This window comes from Harpia harpyja, chromosome 2 (assembly GCF_026419915.1).
Source record: "Harpia harpyja isolate bHarHar1 chromosome 2, bHarHar1 primary haplotype, whole genome shotgun sequence".
NCBI lineage: Eukaryota > Metazoa > Chordata > Aves > Accipitriformes > Accipitridae > Harpia > Harpia harpyja.
The window spans coordinates 36,239,204-36,260,468 of NC_068941.1; the positions used below are offsets into that span (position 1 = coordinate 36,239,204).

At 42.5% G+C, this 21,265-nt stretch overlaps 1 protein-coding gene across 2 annotated transcripts in view; it reads right to left on the reverse strand.

Moving 5' to 3' along the window:
* Nucleotides 1-21,265, reverse strand: part of BMPR1B (bone morphogenetic protein receptor type 1B) — a 259,184-nt gene that overhangs the window by 67,122 nt on the left and 170,797 nt on the right. The window contains exon 1 of one of the 2 annotated variants that reach the window (XM_052776076.1): nucleotides 14,116-14,234. The exons of the other annotated variant lie outside the window; for it this stretch is intronic. Within the exon in view, the coding sequence (XP_052632036.1) occupies nucleotides 14,116-14,188 (73 nt within the window). The 5' untranslated portion in view covers nucleotides 14,189-14,234. Of the gene's footprint in view, nucleotides 1-14,115; nucleotides 14,235-21,265 lie in introns of those variants that run through there. 2 annotated transcript variants of the gene reach the window in all.

A 21,265-nucleotide genomic window follows, 5' to 3' on the forward strand; every position in this document is an offset into this window, starting at 1 on the left:
TATCAGGGTAAAAAAATCTCTGCCAGGTGGCATTAGGCATTATACGGATACGAAAACCATCCAAATAATAACCTGATCCTGTGAGATACCAAGTTCCTCCCTCCTGTCGAAATGAATGGTGCAGAGGGTGCTATGGATGTAACCCGAGCAGTGAATCACACTCCAAAGCCTACAAAGCACAAGCCATTCCAGTGCTATACTGAGCGTTATTTGAAACATTTCCAAAAAGAGAAAACCCCACTGTTCATTTAAACTAAAATTCAGATCTTGGATGCACGTGTTGCCATGAGCTTTGATTTCCATTACTCCTACAACACTGATAGCATGAGTCCAAGGAAAAAAAACCATTCAAAGTGTTCATAGACTTGATTTTTTCCCTTAAAGACCTATATTCTTGCCAGTGGCACACAGACCTACAGACTTCCAAACATATTTCAATATGTTCAATATTACAGGCTTGTAGTAAATATAATTTGAAGCATTACAGTCCATTCCATGAAGCAGTTCTATTAACTTTCTCTTAAAAAAAATCTTTATCCATTAGTAGAAGAGTTTGTACTAGCTGTGCGTTTGTTGCTGTTCCTTCAAAAATCGGACCTAGCTTGACCAAGTAATAAACCAGTAAACCCCCCAGGCTGTACTAATTCAGACCCTAGGGACCTGAAGAGTTGGATTTCCTGACAACGTCACTTCCAAAGGGAATATGCCAACTCAGCAGGACTTTTCCAGCAGCCTTGGTTCCTGCCTGCCCGAGGCTATAGCAGGCTGTGCAACAGCACACTGGACGATGCACTGTTGTTCATCCCAGTACTTGGAAACACAGGCAGATCTGATGAGGAGTCAGAATGAGTGGAGAAAACAGACAGAGCTGGACTGAAAACCTGAGAAAAAGCACTGGAGGTAAAACCAATAAGCCTGACAAGCAGCAGAAGTGAGCTGAGAAACCAGGGCAGTGGGAACTATATAAACTCACTCAAGGAGGGGAATGGGCTGGGGACAACCGAGTCGAGTAGGAACGAGAGTCACTGGATGCTTCTCTATAGCTTAGCATGGCACTTTGGTTTGCTGAATCGCATCACTCCTCTGTGGAAAAATCTTTCTGCAAGGCCCTGGCAAAATGTCCTGTCCCTTCCAAGTGCTAGACACATGGAGATTTGTAACCTATTATTTGTGCCACTTACTCTGTTCACTCAAGGAAAAAGTTTTGTGCAGTGGATATGCATGGTCATCATGCTGCATCATGCTTTGGCACAATGGGCGTGCGTGCTACGCGACGGGACTTCTGTTTTCCATTTGCTTTTTTCAAGTCTAAGCAATCACCTATAAAACCACAATATGTTAAAAGCACGCATAAAAAAATCACCAACTTACCCACCTACTTAGGAGATGGTCGAATTAGTGTTACCGCTGCAGGATTTTTTAATAAAGGATACTTATTGTTGCCTGTAGAATCCTTTTTCGATTTTTGACAGAAACTTAAAAGGTAGGTAAGGTAAACAACCATGAGTAGAAAAAATTATTAAAAAAAGAAAAAGAAAAGGAATGATCTCCGAGTAATGCAGCTACATGCTTTCCCGTGACCTATTTCTCCCAGCACTACCTGTGTGTGAAGCCAGCAGGAACATCTAAGCCACTCTTTTCTCAGGCGATGCCTGGTTCTTTGCTCCACTTTTCTATGTGCTCAACCTGAAAACCTAGGACCTAACTGGCAAGCACACTGAGCACACACAAGTGCCACTGACATCAGGAAGACCATGCTTTACCTTGAGTAAGTGCGTGCCAAGGGATCGAGCCCAAAGCGCCTCAAACCAAGCATGTGGTAGAACAACGGCATGATTTCACAAGCGGATCCATTGAAAGAGTCAGTCCAACCAAAAATTGGTTTTCCTTCTGTTTTGGTGGGGTTATTTTGCAGTCACATCAGTGATCTGCTCCACCATGCAGCTGCCTAAGTACCAGAGACAAGCAGAAAGAGGGATCAACAGCAAGGAGGTATATACTGCTGCTCGCATGCTAAGTTAGGCTGGTTTTACCCAAATGTGAAACCACAACCTGGGTGTCATCTTCTAGCCTGAACTGTCCCCTGCCTTGATGCTCAGTCTTCAAAATGGGGGGACAGATATCTCTTTGTCTAACTGTGGAGATTTGTGAATCTAAGCTGAAGTTAATGAACATTCAGATACTATAATGATGGGTGTCTCAGGAAAAAAAACACGAGGAAATGAATAATTATGGCCTCAGCAGGGTTTGAATAGCATGCGGCAAATAAGGCGATGGTCACACATTGAACAATGCAACTAAAAAAAAATACTGAATAGGGACTCATTAAGCAAGTGCTGCCTATCCTTTGGACTGAAGAAAGCAGGGGTCCAATGGAAAAGCTATCTGTTATCGTGCAATTAAAGACTGCATAGTAATGCATATGCACAGAGGTCAAACAAAGGTTGCGTGTGCAACATAAATGCAGACATTTTGAATGCAACGCTAGCAAGGGTATTTTCATCCGAGTTTGTGCTTGTGTAGCGTGACTTCCTGTGACTACAAAACTTACCAGGCAGTGTTTACAGACTTGCCATCATTTTAGATCTATAAATTGCCTTTCTAAATGTCATGTTACTCTCCTTAAAACATACTAGCTTGGGTGCATTAAGCACTTGGTTGAATTCTTTGGTCCAGATCAGGCAGGAGGCCAGATTAACAGATTCAGTTTGGAGTACTGATGTTGGGACACACACCTTTCCTCCACCACATCCCTCCTACAGTTCTTACGATGAGGCCAAAACACGGTTCCCCTCACTCCACGAGTGAAGATCCTGTCTGTGAGACAGGCAAATGAATGAATGACAAAACTCTCTTTGCCATTCTGCAAGGAAAATTTATTCTATATTGTTTTAGATTAAGCTGCCCTGAGAAAAACGATGGGCACGTAACACGAAACTAGCTCGTAGCCTAAGTGGGCTGCCATAGGACCACTCAGATTCTGAAAGCCATTTGGTCCAGCATATGGAATAGCAACAGTCTGTTGCTGTTTATATATATCTATCTACAAATATTTCTATGGCCTTTGTCACCAGTGGCGACAGCTGCTTCCAATTAATGTCTCTCGTAAACAGCTCTCTGGAGTCAGACTGCATTATTATTTCCATTTTGCAGGAGAGAAGGTGAAACAGGAGAGCAGACCAGATTCACAAAGGTATCTTTGTGCCTAACACCCACTGAAATCAGCTGAACTTGGTTCAACCACAGAACTTTTGTGGATCTGGATCCACAAATCAGATGCGCATCTAGGTCAGATTATACTACAAAGCTGCAAAATCAACTTAAGACTTTTAACTCTCACTCGGGTTTTCTATCTTTAAAAGGTCATTAGTGGACTGAACACAAAATTGCCTATTCAGAAAATTGAGGTGTATTATTTCCTTTAGAAATGTCCTCTTTTCTGTTACTACCAAGACACTATTAAACAGACAAGAGAAATTTGGAGGGTAAGGGAGGTGATTTTTTTATACCAAATGGTTGCAATGGTGGGTTTAATGGCTCTTTTTCATGCTGTTTATGACTTATTTTTCCCCTAATATTGTCCAAACACTATTAGAAATAGTACGCCAATAAACACTGAAAATATAAAAATCATTAATGCTGTCACAGTAAGAAAAATCTTGCCATTTTAGCTAACAGTTTTGGAAGCACAAACTTCTATATATCCTGTAGATCTATACAACAATATAATAAAGATTTACACCACCACCTTTAGTTACCTCTGAAAAGTCCTTCTTATGTCAGATGTAAGCGTTAAACCTAACCACAGGACGAAAGCTCTCCTCTAGCTCTGCAAGTCCGAGTATGGAAGGTGTTTGCCCACCAGCAGAAACGTATCGTTTGGAGAGAAGTGAGAGCAGTACACCATCACGGGCATTTTTTCATCAATTCTCATTTCCTCTATTTGCTGACTGCTTGCCATCACATCCATGGCAGGGCTGCAGCCCTTCCCTGATGTAACACCCATCTAACAGCACCCACCGAAAGCATGAAGGTGCTTCCCAGAAGCAGCAATGTCATCTTGGCACCAGGACGTGAAAACATACAGGTGGAAGCATTTGTTCTTAGCGCGTGTTGGTGCCCACGGTTGTAAAGCTACAGATTACATTCTCTCCTTGCTCTCTAAACACGCAGAGGACCCTGCAAACACATCGCTTACAGAGCTTGCAGAAAAATCAGATCTTCTTCACCTATTAGAAACAATGTGTTTTAGAGACTGAATTTATTTTCCCTTTGTTTTACATCACCTATGCCTTATTTCTCTCTGTTATCTAAAATAAACATAAACTATTTGTTACAGAAGGAAGGATATACCATTAAGCTGATTTTACCACATTTTTGGGTGGTGGGATGCTAGCTCAGTGCACAAACATGTTTCAAGGGAAATGTGTTCAGCAGCCCCTTCCCGGGGCTGAAAGAAACTTGGTTAAAAAGGTTAGATTTTTACATAAACAACTGCCCAGGCACTTTACGTGCTTCCATAACTTAGCGGCATTCCATTTTATTTGTTTATGAGATTTAGTTTGCTCTTCTTTTGTGGCACTATTTTGTTATTAAATAAAACACGTACATGACAGAAGTGCGTGTCCACAGAGCTAGAAAGAGTCTAGGGCTTTTTTTCCCCCCAAAGAAGAATTTCTGAGCGATTTATGAAACAGTTACAATATTGTATTTAAAAAACAAAATACCAAAGTACAATGACAGATATTCCAGACCGAATCCTCCTCAGGTTATATACAGCATAGCATCTCCCTCCATCCCAGAGAAAAGTCAGCTTAAGTCAAGTATTAAAAAAACCCTCAAAAACCAAACCACCACACAGTACTGTTAATAACCATCCACAATGAGAGTGTCGGCTATCACTGACTGCTACTAAAAGATACTGGATCAATCCCAAACATTTTGGAGAACACCATTTTAAAGGGAACTGACCAGTAAAACTATCAGAATATAACTATACTTCCATATCTAGGTTTGCACGGAGACAGGAATCTAAGAGAAAGAAGAATTTATGTACATTTAATACAGCCACTACCAAGGAGGAACCATTACACATACCAGCATCTCTGAAATACCAGCATTTCATACAGAGCAGCAATTCCATGCCCAAATTTTCCCATGTGAACAAGCCTCTCCCTAGAGAGTTTAATCCTTACTGTCCAGCTAAAACGCCTACTGCAACTGTGCTATCCCTATTTGCAGCAAGAAACATCTCTAAATTTCCTTTATTGCAGCTATAGCTGGAATTTTTCCTGTCTCCTTTCTTTTTTTAAAGGGAAGAAATGTTAATAACAATTGATTTGGACAGAATCCGATATTAAACTTTACAAAAGCCATCATTACTGCAGACAATTTTTTACCTTCCTTCTTTTTACTGATGCCTTCTGGTTTATCTTTATTTATTTTCCAATTTATAAGGCAACAAAAATAAAAAATAAAGTACATCTTCAGGCAGTTAATAACAACTGAACTGCTAAGAGAACATAGAGAAAACTACATTTAACAGATAATAGAGTTTATGAGGTGTTCCAGCTCTTTGAAAACTGATCTGAAAGAATGCTCCTGAAGCCTAAATTTATTAACCAAACTGAAGTCAGTAATGACAGATTCAGAAGGTGGCGACGTTATTTCTTCACCTGTAGGTGTATTTTCAGCTGGTGACTTCCCACAGGCAGCTATCTTTCATTCAACAAAATCTACTTGGTGGCCCTTACTCAAATAGAAGATATTTAACAGCTTAATACTGAGCTTTCATTTGTTACTCAGTCACGATAGAAAAGAGGTTAGTATAATGTCATAATGATCTAATCAATATGCATTCAGATTTAAGAAGAAAAACGTAGTTTGGTTCAGCTTCCAACAGCTAATTTGCACTGAAAGAATAAATCAGAGCAAGTCTCAAGAGACCACCGGATCGCCCTGTGATGGAGGGACCCAGCTAATCCACCAAGCACAACAGCGTATCTCAGGAGGGCGCCTTTTCGTCAACCCGATGTCAGAAACTTCTACCCTGTATGAAGATGCTGCATAACTTATGCTGAGGCATCTTAGTCAGTAAGAGCTTCGAATATTAACACAGTAAGCAGCATCTATTCGGGCAGAAGGAACCAAGACAAGCTCAGTTAAAGCCAACACTGAGGAGAAAGACCACGCGATGCTTGTACTTGCCTTATATTTCTAATAGAACCGAGTTGCCAAAAGGAGATAAAACTGATTTACATACTCTGTCACAGTATGTTCTGTTCTGAGAAGTGTGGGAAATGCTTTTATCTTCATTCCTTACACAGTGTATTGAATTAATAATTAATTTATTTAATACATATGTTGCTTGATCACTACATATGTAATTGTGGAATTGGATTGTTAATCACTACATTTCAGTATATGATTTTTCTGCATTTTTTCATTAAAGGAAAATCTAGCTGGCTGCTGTAAAGCTTCACTCTGTATAGAAGTTGCCACAGTTAGTAAAAATCATGGCAACTTCTGCACGGAGTGAACCTGAACAATAGCAAATTGGGTATTTTTAAGTTGTTCATTTCTGATTCAAGGCTGACTTGCAAGGATTTCCCAGTTTGATTTTTAGTCACTTAATTTTCTTAAGTAAACATTGTGAAGAAAAAAAAAAAATCTTTTTTTTAAAAAAAGAGGAATCTGTGCTACTCCTGCTTTTTTACCTTAAAAAAAAAAAAGGAGGCGGAGAGGGAGGGAACATTCTCTTATTGCTTAGGCTGACCAGACAGACACAAGACAGAGCCGTCCATCAAAAGCCTTAGACAGTACCTAACCCAGGTAAAGGAAGAAACTAAGCCCATTTGTTTCTGAAGCTGTGTCACTTATGCTGAATTTCCCAGGGCTACTGCAGAGTCACCAAGACATTCTGTGGTTGGCAAGAAAGAGAAATTTGCTAGAAACCTCCTGCAAATGAAACCCAGCTGCTTAAGCACAATCCCAGATGTCTCCTGCACCGTGTGGCTTTGATAGATTAAATTGAGCATAAGAAAGAGATGAAATATTTATGAAAATTAAATTTGCAGGATGCATGTCAGTAAGCCTGAAAAACACTTTTTCAAACGAAGACAGGAAACCACATTTTTCACCCAACCGGGTTAGGTTAGGTTATAGCGGTGGTATTCATGGAGCTCCTGAGATGCTTATGTTTCCTGCAGACTGCTTAGCTTTTATTCAAACCACTCATTCCAGAAACAGCAACCACAAATACTGTCTCTGACACCAGTGTATCAAACATTTATAAACAACACACTCAAATGAAATATTATGTTTTACTCCTTATCCACCAAAAGTTTATAGTATTTTGAAGGCTAGGAAAAAGCTCAAATCACATACAGTACTCTGTGTTAATGATACCGTGCCCTAGACACCGAATACTGCTGCAACGAACAAACACCCCCTGGTTCCACATTTAAGGGGATGTTATTGGATATTTAAGCAAATGAATATATTCTGAGACATCTTCAGACTATTTGTTCATCAAAACTTCATAGTCATATTGGCTTCCTCAGAAGAGCAGTGAAAGGAAGAGTCAAAGTGGTAAAAGAGCAACAGAAAGCATAAATTAATTAAGACAGTATTTACAATTAAATGAAGCCATGAAATCACTAAATACCTCCATTTTTCCAATTCTAAGTGTCTTGCATAAAACCCCCAAACACAGCTAGCATCTCTCTCTCTCCACGGCCCAGGTCTTGCCTGTCTCCGCAGATCTGTTACCGCTGTGGTAAGTGCTACTGCAGAACACGATCGGGTTTTCCTTCCCTAGCTGTTCCTACCTTCCATCCTTCTGCAGACAACTGTCTTGGAAAGGGCGGCACTCTTTCAAGGCGCTTTTCTCTCTCTCTTTTGGGGCAATTGAGAAACCCAGAAGAATTTTTTAGGGAGTTAATCTTTGTGATCATTTAGCACTCAATTACTTCAAAATCCTGCCTGATACAAGTATCCATTCAAATACAGAACTATGGCTTCACACAGATATGGTCCTCTCAGCAAAGCAAAACTAATACACAGGATCAATATTTATTCTGTGGATTCATAATAAAGGGGCTGCAGCTCTCTGAGCGGCTCACTGAATACTTTTGAAACAGAAATCAAAAGGCCATTAACTTCAGCAAAGCAGGAACAGAGACAAGTCTCACGCTTGCTGTTGCCCTTGTGCTCCTCGAACACCTCCCGAGCGCGTTACAGGGCCACTGGATGAGCCAGGACAGCAGAGCTGTCCCAGAGGAGATCAGGGGTTTATTTGAAGAAGCCCAGCAAGTGACATTTCCCAAACTCTCTTTCAAAAAAGGAGCAACGAATATCCCATTTCCTTTTCACGGGATGTTTATATGCTAAGACTCAAGTACCTTTTACACTGCTAAGCTAATGCAAAGCCAGATTTCAGCAGAGGAAGAACAATACACTTTCTTAGTGCACGTTTTGAGTTGTATTTATATGAACACACTGTGTCTGAAGCAACAGTCCAAAAATTTGCTGATAGATGATCAGTACCATTGCAACATCACAGTAACTCCGCAGACAAACAGATGTCATAAAAATCAGTGGCATTAGAAAATATCTCCCCTACAGTCAGTTTGCAGCATAAGATACTAAAAAATAGTAGAGCTGCAAATAGAAGTTAGTAAACAGATATGACTATCCTTGGTCTGGATAACCAAACGGACACACGAGTCCTGTTATTTTTTTAAAGGAGTTAAGCCTCCACTTCTGCAAAGTACTCAAGGAAGAGAGCTGTCCTGTCAGTCTCAAAAGGACCATTTAAGTTTAAAATCATATAGGTGTTTGAAGTAACCTGCTGAGTAAATGCTTCATGGTTACTTTGGCTAACACATAGCACATTTAGTTTCAGTCAACTTAAATATTCTGCTTTCTAGCAATGAATCTGGAACAAAAGGCATTCAAAAATCACACAAGTGAAATGTTCGTTAAACTGCATAACAAGTCAGGCCTTCAAACCCACTATCTTTGTCAAGGCCAGACAGCTGAGGACCTGACACTTGGTGCATGATAAACTTCAGTTCAGAACAAGTGGGTGCAAAGTATGCTTCATGTGTCCTGGGTTGAACCGTATCTCCTAGAAAAATGAGGAGGGAGGGAATAAAGGAAGGAAGATCCTAGTATTGCTATCTTCCCTCCAGGTATGATGCTGAAGAGATCAGATTTCAAGCATCTGTGATGCTCACCACAAGCTGCTTTTATTGCTGATTAATAGCGAGAGATTAATAGCTGGGGATGCCACATAATAGCTGCAGTATAAAACTCTTGAACACACAGTCATGGTTATGCATTTAACAGCTGGGTTCATACTTTCAGTGGATTTTGCCATATGGTAACCAGGATCAGTTTACACTCACAAGATTACTACTTTAAACATGTGCTGTACAACTACACTGCACAGCTACCTCTAAAGTAACGCAGCCCAAAGGTTACCTATCCTCATGTTTTCCAAATCATCCTTCAGCTTTCAACAGGCCAAACAATGTCAGGTCCTATCTCCTAATTCCCAGAATTTTTAGCTTTAAGCCTCTGAGTGTTACAATGCATTGAGGAGCAGCAAATATCAGAGGCGGGAGGTGGAGGCCTGGCACTTTGCCAGACAACAACTAGACCAGCAGGTGAATGTGAATTTTTTTGGATTAAACCAAAGTACAGTACTGCCTGCTAAATCCCTTGAGCAGTGAACTGTATGACAAGTAATTATACCAAAGAATTTTGTTACATCAGGTTTATGTATTCACCAGATTGCAACGATAATTAACAATTGCGTCTACTCAAAGTCCCTGCGGCTTTGGATCTGTCAATTGTAAAGGCTGATATGTCGCTCCACGGCATGAGGCTGAAGTATACCAACAGAGAGCACCATAGGCATAAGCATAACACTCCTCCTCAAAGATACAACTGGCTCCTGCCCAGTCTTCACATACTTTCTCCCCTGTATTTTTCCCGAATGCTACGCTCTTTCGTTCAGAGAGACTTCTCTGTGATTTCCACATACCGGTTTAGGACAAGGCTACGACATGGTCGGTGCCTATTAGAAAGATGCTCATTTGTGGCTCCGCTTCAGATGCCACCAATGGTAGTACGGGAAGATGGAAAAATCTACCAAATCAATATCCTGCCTCTATCCCACATGGGTAAGATGGGCAGGAAATCTCCATTTTTACAGTAAGTTAAGGCTTACACTTCATTCCACATACAGGACTGATACAGCTGTGCAGTGCCAGATGCAAGGGATTTGGACCAAAACTACAATTTTGCCCCAAAACTCAGCCTCTTGTGCAACATTTCTTTCTTTTTTTTGAGCTGAACTTTGCTCAGATTATGGGATAGAAGGGAGTTTTCCAAAAAAAGAAGTAGTGTTTTGGCAAGAAGAGCTTTTGTCACCCATTTCCTTTACAGTACAACCATCTATTTTGCATCATCGAGCTCAATCAAGCATTTTTTCTAAATGTCCACTTAAATTAGGTTTTGGCCTAGTTTAGAGAAGAGAAGATTAAATTCAGCCAAAAATACCCAACCAACAGATAGAGATCAGCAATGGCCAACATAGGTTTGTCAAGAACAAACCATGTCAAAAGTATTTCAATTCCTTCTAGGACAAGGTATAGGCCTTGTGGACGTAAGCATGACTGCACGTGAACTGCAGGACAGGGCTAGTATTCAAAAATGTTCTCAAGAAGTTGTAGAAATGATCGGGAGAAGCTGGAGTGCATGCACACAAGCAATTGCACAAATAAACAAACACTCTGGTCTGAGTTCTGCATTTTGAGGACTGTATGGAGAGACCGAAAAATGCACAGCAGAGGTCAGCAAGAGTAATTGGAGACACTCAAGACCAGACAAATAGAACTGGACTTGAACTGGAGCAAAGAAGACCAGAGTATCCCTAAGACTAATTTTTCTAGCGGTGAGAATAGGGAGGCACTGGAACCCATTGCCTGGAAACCTGTGGTCCCCTCATCACTGAAGGAAAGTCAAATACTGGTAACAAACATCGTATACACGTCAGAGGGACTGACTAAACTCTTGGCGTTGCCTTCCTGCCCTATATCCAGTACAAATCTGCCATTACATCAATGATATAACTATGTTTCTTATTAGTAACCATGTGGAACCATCAGGATCTCCCCAGGCATATGTACAGGCAAAAGGCAGACTCCACAGGCTAATAATTCATGTCCCCACTGTGATTAGCCTGCAAGGAAACAGAAGCTTTGGAGGGAAAGAATAGAAGCATCCACTAAGCAAATTTAAGCTAGAATTAATACAGCTTTAGAAAACCTTGCTATTGGCCTGAGGCACAGACTGAATTACTTAAAAGACTTCTTAATTTGATTTTAAGCTCTCTTTTCATAACAACTTCTGGCCTTGAAACTGCCTAGAGCAATAGGACTCTGACCCATAACCCAAAGGGTAGGAGGAAGCAAAGTGTTACAGTCAGGTAACTTAAAAAGAAGTAAATATATAAAGAATATCATTACACAACGCACAGCTTTACAAGGGTTTTTTTTCAGGGATTTAGCTCCTAAAATTATCCTAAAGCACTCAGCTTCAATTGCTATCACTTTGTCTTTCTTTAATTGCTGAAAGATTTTGGGCCAGATTCCATCTCATGTTCAGTATTTCGGATGATATGGAGCTGGTGAGAGCATCCACGGGAACCTGCATGGGTGCTCCCTGGCAAAGATTCCCCAGCACAAGCCTCTCACCCTCTAAACGGTGCTGGCAAACGAGAAACATACAGTCCTCGGAAGGGAAACAATTCTGTGCTGAACGAGCCACTAGTTACACTTCCTCAAAAGTTTGTACAAGTGCTCAAAAGTCAAGAAAAGCTTTCGCTCCCAACTGCCGGGAAGTTGGGAACACATTTCAAATGCAAACTGTGAACTCATGAGCAGCTGGGTTTCAATTTATGCTACTGGGAATCTCCTACTGACATTTGTAGTTACACTGTTGATAAGACACAATATATGAGGATCTTATCTTTTGGCATAACTTTTGCATGCTCGTGTCTGTGCCTGGAATTCTGCAGAGAGGGAAACCTCTTAGTCTCTTCGGGACAAGAGAGGTTTTCTGTGCACATCTTCCAGCAACCTACTGCATTTCTTCTACAGATCTGCCTAATGCCCTTGCAGATGCTCCGAAGTCAGAATACACATGATTTCCTTGAAGGTCATCGCACCAAGATTCTCGGTATCTTTAGGAGCACATTCTTTTGGCACGGATAACTCTGAGGATAATCTAAGAACCCCCTTGTTTCTCAAGGGATTGCACAAAAAGAAGTGTCAAAGCATTTACCCATCAAAATTTTAAAAGGGAACAGAGAGAAACGAATAAGACTCAGAAACATTTATGACTCCTGGTTTCGGGGGAGTTGAGGCAGCCCCAGCTGCACTCCCTACTTCGGCAGCAGAGGGTGCTGGCAGAATACCGAGGGTCCCTGCAAAAATATCCACGGCTGGTCTGTCAGGTGTGACTGCAATTTGTCCAGAGCGTGCACTTCACACAAGTATCACTTAGGAAGAATAGTACCAGCGAATGGTTTTAAACTAGGTTTTCAGTATCACTCAAAGACTGTAAGATCTGCTCATCCCATGCAAAATTGTGCAGCGTGCTCACTCCTATGCCTCAGATACAGCTTCTGCAGTCGAGTCTGAAAACGAGGTCAAACATTAAATACAAAACATCAGTCCAGCCATTCCTGTGATTCAAGGAGAAAATGACCGACCAAGGATCGCAAGCTTGAAACTGAACTGCGTACACCATTACACTTGGTACGGACTCCTGCAGCCCAACTGCTGCTCTGAATCCCGCTGCGCAGCTGCCGCGCTCTCCCCAAGCCCAGCAGCTCCTGCGGACACCATGTCCACTTCCCACCACATGAAAGCTTTCAGGACAAATGGACTACAGGAGTGGTGCTGCTGCTTCTGCTCCTTAGTTTTATTGTGTCTTACTAGGAAGCCAGAGCAAAATCATCTCAAGTGTCAGAAAAACTCATGGTTAATGCTGAAGGGCTGTAGGTGAGGTCACAGAAAGTTTATCTGTTTAGTTAACGGAACTGACTAATTTATGGGGAGAAAGAAAAACCTTCCTTGCTGTGCCAATTTTTTTCCTCTTTTCAGTTGTGATACTCAGCTTGCTAGCTGACTGCTTCATGACAAAAACATCCAAGCCAAAACACCAAGAATGTTTCATTAAATTATTTACCACTTTTTAAGACACTAAGCTTAACAGAAAAATGTCTCTTCAACGACAGCGATTTTACAGTTCTTCCAAAGAACATCAATACGTGAATGAAGCGCGCTACTGTAAGCGCATTTCTAAACTCCCAAAAACACGCCATCTCTTTTACTGCATCCTGAACTTGTTTTCGAAGGCAATTGTTGTAAGAACGCTTCAAACCCATTAACACAGGTTCCTTATTTTCAGCCTCCGTGATGAATAAAGCTACTATGATTCCGCTGTCAGTCAAAATTCTGCCTTATTACAGTCTCTGTTTCCTGCTAATTAGGGCCCCCTTTTCTTATTAGCCGTGTCAAATTTTTGCTTCTTGATGGGTAAATGCGGCATTTTCCCTTATAATTAGCATGACGCTTTCCTGTGAAAACTGAAGCACGAACAAGCTCGGTCTTCCTCCGAAAGCAGCGCAACGTGTCTTAGTCTACAGTTACTATCAAAACCCCGCTCGCTGTTAAAAGGGGTGGAAGAGACAGAAGTTACAAAACAAAGCGTAAGCCTAAACCGCTCCAGATTCCTAAAGGCGGATTTAATTTAAGGCAGTCGCTTTGAAAGTTCTTCTGTCGAGCGGGGCGAGCAGTCTCAAGTTGCGCTCCCCAAGAGCAAGCAGCGCCGGGAGCTGCTGTTCGTGCCTCCCCCGGCACGCCGCCCGCTCCCGCCAGCCCTGCGCCCCGCGGCAGCATCGCCCGCCCCGTCACTCCGAGCAGCCCGGCAGCACCGAAACGCCAGCCCTGAGCCCAAAACCTCCCCCCCCGCCCTCACCCCTCGCCCCGCCGGCGGACACCTTCCCGAAGCCCGCCGCCCCCCCCCGCCCCGGCTCACCTCGGGCGTGCAGCCAGAGCAGCGCCAGCAGGGCCAGGCGCCGCGGCCAGCGCCGCTCCTCCCGCCGGCCCATGGCAGCGGCCGCCGGCCCCGGCCGCCTCCTCGCCGCGCCCCCTTCCCCGCCGGCTCCTGCCCCCGGCCGGCTCCGTCAGGCGGCGGGGCAGGGCTGGCGGCGCGCCCGGCGGGAGGGAGCCGGGCGAGCGGCGACCCGCCGGGCTGCCACCCCCGCGGCTCGGCCACAGAGGGGCGGCCGGGACGGGGGCGGCGGCGGCGGCGGCGCGGGGGAGCGGGCAGCCGCCGCCGGGCGAGGGACCCCTCGGCTCCCCCCGCCCCGGCAGACCCCCGGCCCCGCGAGGAAGCCAGAGCCCTCCCGTCCAACTGCTTCGGGCTTTCGCACATCAAACGGTTTCCGTCGCCGGTAGGGAGACCGCACCGGCGCGCTCGGGAGCTGCGACCCTTTGACGGGTCGGGAGCGGCAGCGGGCAGCAGCCAGCAACGAGGGGAAGCCCAGGGAGCGACGCTCCTGCGCGGCGTTCCTTAAGACAAGGCACCCTCCCCGCAGCTTTTCACTGGACAACTGTTATAAACACTTTCTAAGCTGGTGTCATTCTTCAAGTACTAAATGAGCCGCTTCGACATATGCGCGGCGCATGATTTCCCTATAAGCCTGTTAGCGCATCAGGCGTGCATACGGATTTACCGTCACCCCTGATGGTCACACAGGCACAGCGGTTGTGTCACTTCTCCGCTGGGTGCACGAAAACAAAGCCACCTCGTCTCCTGCTAGGGTTATCAGGCTTCGACGTTAATCGGTTCTTGATATTTGCTCAGCAAAATATTGTTTTCAGCTGATGCGCCCATTCCGATCACTTGCCCAGAGAAAGGCTGCTCAGGTAGCACCAATGGATTCAAACCCGCAAGATAACCCGTCTACACGTCTGCCCCTTAGGACAGGAACAAGTGCTTTGAACAACTGTTGTGGCATCAAACGGCAGGAGTATCTGGTTCTACGTTCTTGAACAAAACACAGGTGATATCCCTAAAACACTGAATATGGCAATGTAAAAGGAAAATTACAAACCCACGATAAAAAGAAACTCCCAGCTACCATTGAGAAAACAACCCAAGAGCAGGGGTAAACTAGGTATTTACAAATAAACTCCATATCAATACTAATTGTCATTACTAATGACAGCACTATTATTTTTATCTATAAGAAAAGTGGGTTTTGTCATTCGTTAGCTCGTGTTTGACAAAGTGTGTTCAGTCTGGCGCTGATACTGGACTGCTCTAGGTAATGGAAGCCTGGCACCTGTCCTGGTTTTGGCTGGGATAGAGTTAATTTTCTTCTTAGTAACTGGTACAGTGTGTTTTGGATTTAGTGTGAGAATAATGTTGATAACACACTTATGTTTTAGTTGTTGCTAAGTAGCACTTATCCTAAATTAAGGATTTTTCAGTTTCCCATGCTCTGCCAGCAAGCAGGTGCACAAGAAGCTGGGAGGGAGCATGGCCAGGACAGCTGACCCGAACTAGCCAAAGGGATATTCCATACCATAGAACATAATGCTCAGTATATAAACTGAGGGGAGTTGGCTGGGGGGGCAGATCGCTGCTCAGGCATCGGTCAGCGGGTGGTAAGCAACTGCATCGCACATTGCTTGTCTTTTCTTCGTTTTTTTTTTCTTTTTTTTTTTAATATTCCTTTTCATTACTACTATTATTATTATATTTTATTATTATTGTTAGTATATTTTATTTTACTTTAGTTATTACATTATTCTTATCTCAACCCACGAGTTTTACTTTTTTTTTCAATTCTCCTCCCCATCCCACTGGGAGCAGGGAGGACTGAGAGAGCAGCTGTATGCTGCTTAGTTGCTGGCTCAGGTTAAACCACGACAGCATCTCAGTGGGCAAATTCCACTACAACACTTCGAATGGTATTTTGCTCCAAACAAGCGATCTCCCAGAAGCTTTCTGGGGAAGATCCACGTCTTTGATGATGCTTAGCAAAATGGCAATCTTTGAAGTGGCCGCCTAGCAGCTGTCATACAATGATTAGTAGTAACAGAATAAAATTCAGCTTAATGTGACTGAGAGTAATCTGGCCAAAGTGTTCATAAACCAGACCTTGACCAGCTGTCATAAATGTGATGAGCATTACTCTTGTCTTCGCAGTGATGTGTGGAATTTATTTTTCTCTCCTCATCGTTTTGTTTAAAACTCTATTACCTGTTTGATTACTACACCATTTTACAATGCAACACAGACATACATTTCTATGGACACGATCGGAATACATCATTTACGTGAATATAATTTTTCAGTCTTTCTCATGTGTTTTCATTGGAATATATAGCAAGAAAGTAACATGGTAGCATCTAAACTATTTATTTTCTAATATGAGTCCTAATTACAGATTTGCTCCCCACCTATCAGTTTTCATGGGAAAAATTATCTTAGCTCTAAAATTCATATTTAACCTATATGCTGTCTTCAAAAAGCATGCTTGATGTTTCCTTCCCAAGCTCCCATATAAGCACAAATAAAAACCCTTAGAGCAATGCTTTATCATCTGCTGACACCATTTTAAATGTTTCTATTACAAAAACAAAAAAATCCCAAACCACCACATATTGTACATCTTTCATCAAACGCTACAAAGCAGACCATTCTTCCTACGTCAAACATAGGATGGCACTCCTATGACCTTTTTGACTGCAAGATGCAAGAGTATCATTATTTTGGACACTTGGGACAGACTCCACAAGCCCCAGTTGTGTGACCATAAAGGACTGGATGAATTCAGAGCTGCAAACGTCTGAATCTGAAGGACTGCCATTAAAAGTATGGGGAATCTAACTGGGATGCTTTTAGGATGCCAGCAGAATCAATGCATCAAAAAATGAGTTCCTTGTGCAGACTGAAGCAAACATAAGCATTTAAAATCTGTCTTTAATTCATGTTTGTATCTGTCCACAAACGTAACTAACAGAGTGCAGTAGCGAGATTGAAACTCGCAGTGGGAAGAACCTCAAACACAACGGAAAGCTGCACCATGACTGGGCAATTTAGGTCAACACATGCTGGGATGGCCACGGTTACCTAGTCTGGCTCACTGAAGGAAATGAGGTCTGCAAGTAGGCATACACAAGTCAGCTGTGGTAGAGCACCTCCTGAAAGTTACTGGCTTTCATCAGTTCTTTTTCAGTATTAATCATCGGTGCCATCATTTGTTGGGGTGTGGATGGCAGGAGGACTCTTTTGGACAGAAAGGCAATGATGTGTCTCTTTAAATTAGGTTTCCTTGCAAATCGATACAGGATATATGGATATCAGGACAGATTGTTCTTTGGGACAGTGGCCAAAAAGAAAGCATAAATTACTCTAACACATATCTTGATCACTTTTTGGAAGAAAAAAGGGGGGGGGGGGGAGCGGAGTGCAACATGGTTGCTTGAGACACCATTGTCATGGATTTGATGACACAAGAGGTTTCCTCTCCTGTCCCATATTCCAGTGTTTCTGACCGTAACATGAATAATACCGTCCCATTCAGCAGAGCCAAGAGGTGACAGCTCAGTGATGGGATGCAAAGGGAAGAGAGAGGGTGGTTGTGGATACATGTTCTGCTCATCTTTCTCTGAGGTCTTCAGAGTTCAAGGTGTGAGCTGCAACTAAGGAATCTTTTTTTATTGTGCATCTTCAACGAGGAATAGGACACTCCTGTTGTTATTAGAGCACAAAGCAAAATAAATAAGTGAAGGAAGCAATAATGTGCTATAATTACAGGGTCTGTAGGCAGGCTGTCAGCACGGATGGATCTTCCCTTCAGTCCTGGGGAATACATCAGTATTACACACTTATTCATACAGAGTACGTAAGCAAACAAAAGTACTGCAGATTATTGCCCTGATAGGGACATTGTATTTCTGAAAATGGCAAGAAAATTTTCAAGTCATCATAAATGTGGAAAAAATATTTTCGCATCGTAGAGGATGACATCATTGTTTCCATAGTTGTTAATGTCATCAGTGACATAACCATATCTTTGATTTCTTCCTGTTAATTATGCTATTTTCCTATACACTTTGTGTCCTGTAAAAGCTCTTCACCCATTAAAATCCTTTGTTAAGCAGAAGCACAAATCAAAAAAGTCTAAATTAACAACATTTCGTTGCTCCTCTTTTTTTTTTCCTAGTTAAAAAAACAATCCAGTACTTATACTACAATAAGTAATACCCACAAACGGGAGGCTCTTCCTTCAGACAAAACCTGCTTACCGCTGCATTCTCCACAAAAGCTGGCAGAAATGAATTCTTTAAGGCACTATTCTCTAATATTTTTACTGGCTTTGTGGTGAAACACAGCATCCCAATTCGTGGAGCACAAACTCAAAAAGAATAAAAAGATGCTTTCACTCCACTTTGAAAAATTGAGGCATTCAAACCCAGGGACAGGCAGACAACAAAAGCTGTGACATGCTTAGAAATCTCTGAAAAGACTCTTAAGAGGCACTGGAGAAGCAAGCTGAACCTCTTTTGCCCAAGTTTCTTCCCTCCCACCCCGCTCCACCCATGGGGTGCTCCATCGGCAGCCCCAAGAGCAGCAGCACAGCCCAACCCCTGCGCGGGGACTGCCACCGCCTTGCAAACAGCCCCCATCCCCCTGCGGCCCAGCTGAAGGGGCCGTCTAGTATTCCAGGCACGTATTCCCCTGGGTTTTGCCTTTTTTTTTTTTTTTTTTTTTTTTTCCTCCAGAGATCTGCCAAAGTTCCCCCTCCCCTCTGCCACCTCCCCCCCATTTGGAAAGGGTAAAACGGGAGCAAGAAGGGAAAAAATCCCGTAACTTGTCCAGAGCATGCAAGGATGATTTGTGTTCTCACTTATGGGGTATGACTGTCACTGTTGATCTGCTTTCAGGCCTAGATTACATCTGATAAGGGCTGACCTTATTTGAGTATTCACACATTATGCACTCATGGAGAGCACGCTGGACACAAAAGTCCCTCAGATGTTCTGGGCATCAATCACGCTCACAGCATGGAGGCTGCCAAACTTTTCTTCCCTTTAACTCGGGAGAGGAGAGGGTAGTCCAAGACAGACTTAATAAAGTTTAAAGCTGTGCCACAGTATATTTGGGGCCCATTGTCTTCTAAAAGTGTGCTTTTCAACAAATTCTCTGCAGTTACCATGGGCAACAATTCGTCTTTAACAAATTGGGGCGGGGGAGGCAGACTGTAGGGAGGAGGGAAGGCGAACAAAGGGCTTGAGAGGTCCTTTAAAAAAAAAAAGCCAAACAACCAAAACCCTTCTCTCTCTTATTCGCCGCGTATTTACAAAAAAAAAAAAAATTCTCAAAATCATTGCTAAAACCGGAGTAATTTCAAAACATGTCTTAAAGGAAATCACATTCTTAAGAACTACCGTTCACCACGCGCAAATACTTACACTCATTACCTCAAATAACGCGTGCAAAGAATATATTATAAACATCACTAACCACTAAAACTTTTCATCTGTTGCAATGACCGACACCTCTATTTAAACTTTCCTGATTTCACAAGAATTACAACTAGTTTTATAAACCTTCTGTTTCAGTCTGCACCTTTCTTTTAAATTATGAGAGTCAGGAGGAAATAAGAGCACACAGCAGGTGATGCACATGCTGCTTGGAAATATATTTACCAGCAGGGCCCAGCTTAATTTGTAAAGTCTAAATTCTCATACAGTATCATCCTTACAGACAAAACAGACTCTATGGATGGCAAACTTTCATGGAAACAAACACATGGCCCAAACAAACCATCATACCTAGCTCTCAGACATCTTTTATTCCCCATATCTGTAGACAACATGAAATGACTCTCAGAACAAGGTATGATTTGCTTCACTAGAACGTGCTTGTTAACTCTGAAACCTACTAAGGCCATGTAAACTTACTTTCTTCCACAGCTGGCCACTCCAGCAGTAACAGTGAGCTAAGACATTTTTTCACAGGACTGGAAATATATAAGTACGAAATGCAAACACTCATCAACCAAAGCCTTGGACAGGATGCTCTGAACAGTTCAGTGTGTTCTCTCTTTTTCAGTTCTAGATGGTCTCAGTGATGGAGGGTTTGTTGCTGCAGTTCGGGAGATCAGTTCACAGTATGACACATCTCAATCATGGGGAAGTTCTGCTGCTTTTCCAGAGCTGGTTGGTTGGGGTTTTTTCCTTCCAATTTAAAACCATATATTTCTCAGTTAGCTGTCAAAAGTGACTGATCCTTGAGAAAAGGAGCAGTACACTGCCAAACAAGGTGAAAAGACCTTTGGATTAAATCACAGGCAAAGTATATTGAGAAGGAGGTCCTTTTCAGGCACAGGAAGATCTAGTGGCTTCCAATAAAAGGGACAATATCCAAAATGATAGCACAGGGAAACTCACTATCAGTTTCTCTAATTTTTCATTTAAGCCATTCCTAGCAGTAGTTCAGACACTCGCTGCCTTCAGGAGGTACATTTCTTAGTGAGGACCTGCTGTGGCTGTGCATCAAGTGTTGCAACACATTCTTTTTAAAATACAAACAGCAAACCATCCATCTTATCACACGTGGGGATCAGGATATGGTATGCCAACTAAAGACTGAGATTTAAGTCCATGTGTCCTGTCTATAAAGCTGTGTTCAGTTTTAACTGAAGTGTTCATTAGAAAGTTTTTGGCTACACAGCATTTGGATCACAAAGTTTCAAAAAAATCATCATCCTAGTAATAAGTCCTACCTTGCCTAATAAGACTGGGTCTGCAGGTTTTTCTCTTGGTTAAAAACTAGCCTATAAACATAAGTTAAAACTTGCAATATTTTGATGAAAATAAATTAATTTCTTTTACCAGTATAAGCATACACACAAACATACACATATAGATGCTCACTCCATTAAAAGTTCATTTATTGGTTTCAAATGCATTACCATATGATAGAATAAAAGCACATTTCTCCAACAAGCTGGATCAAAATCTAAATATGCAAAGGAAGAATGCGTCTTTACCTTTACTAAAGTTCCTTGCTAGGCTGACTATATTTCAGTAAGGAGCCAGCATTGTAAAAGGTGTCTAGGAAAGTTAAAGGAGCTTGGACATGCATTTGTCTTGATAAACCAGAA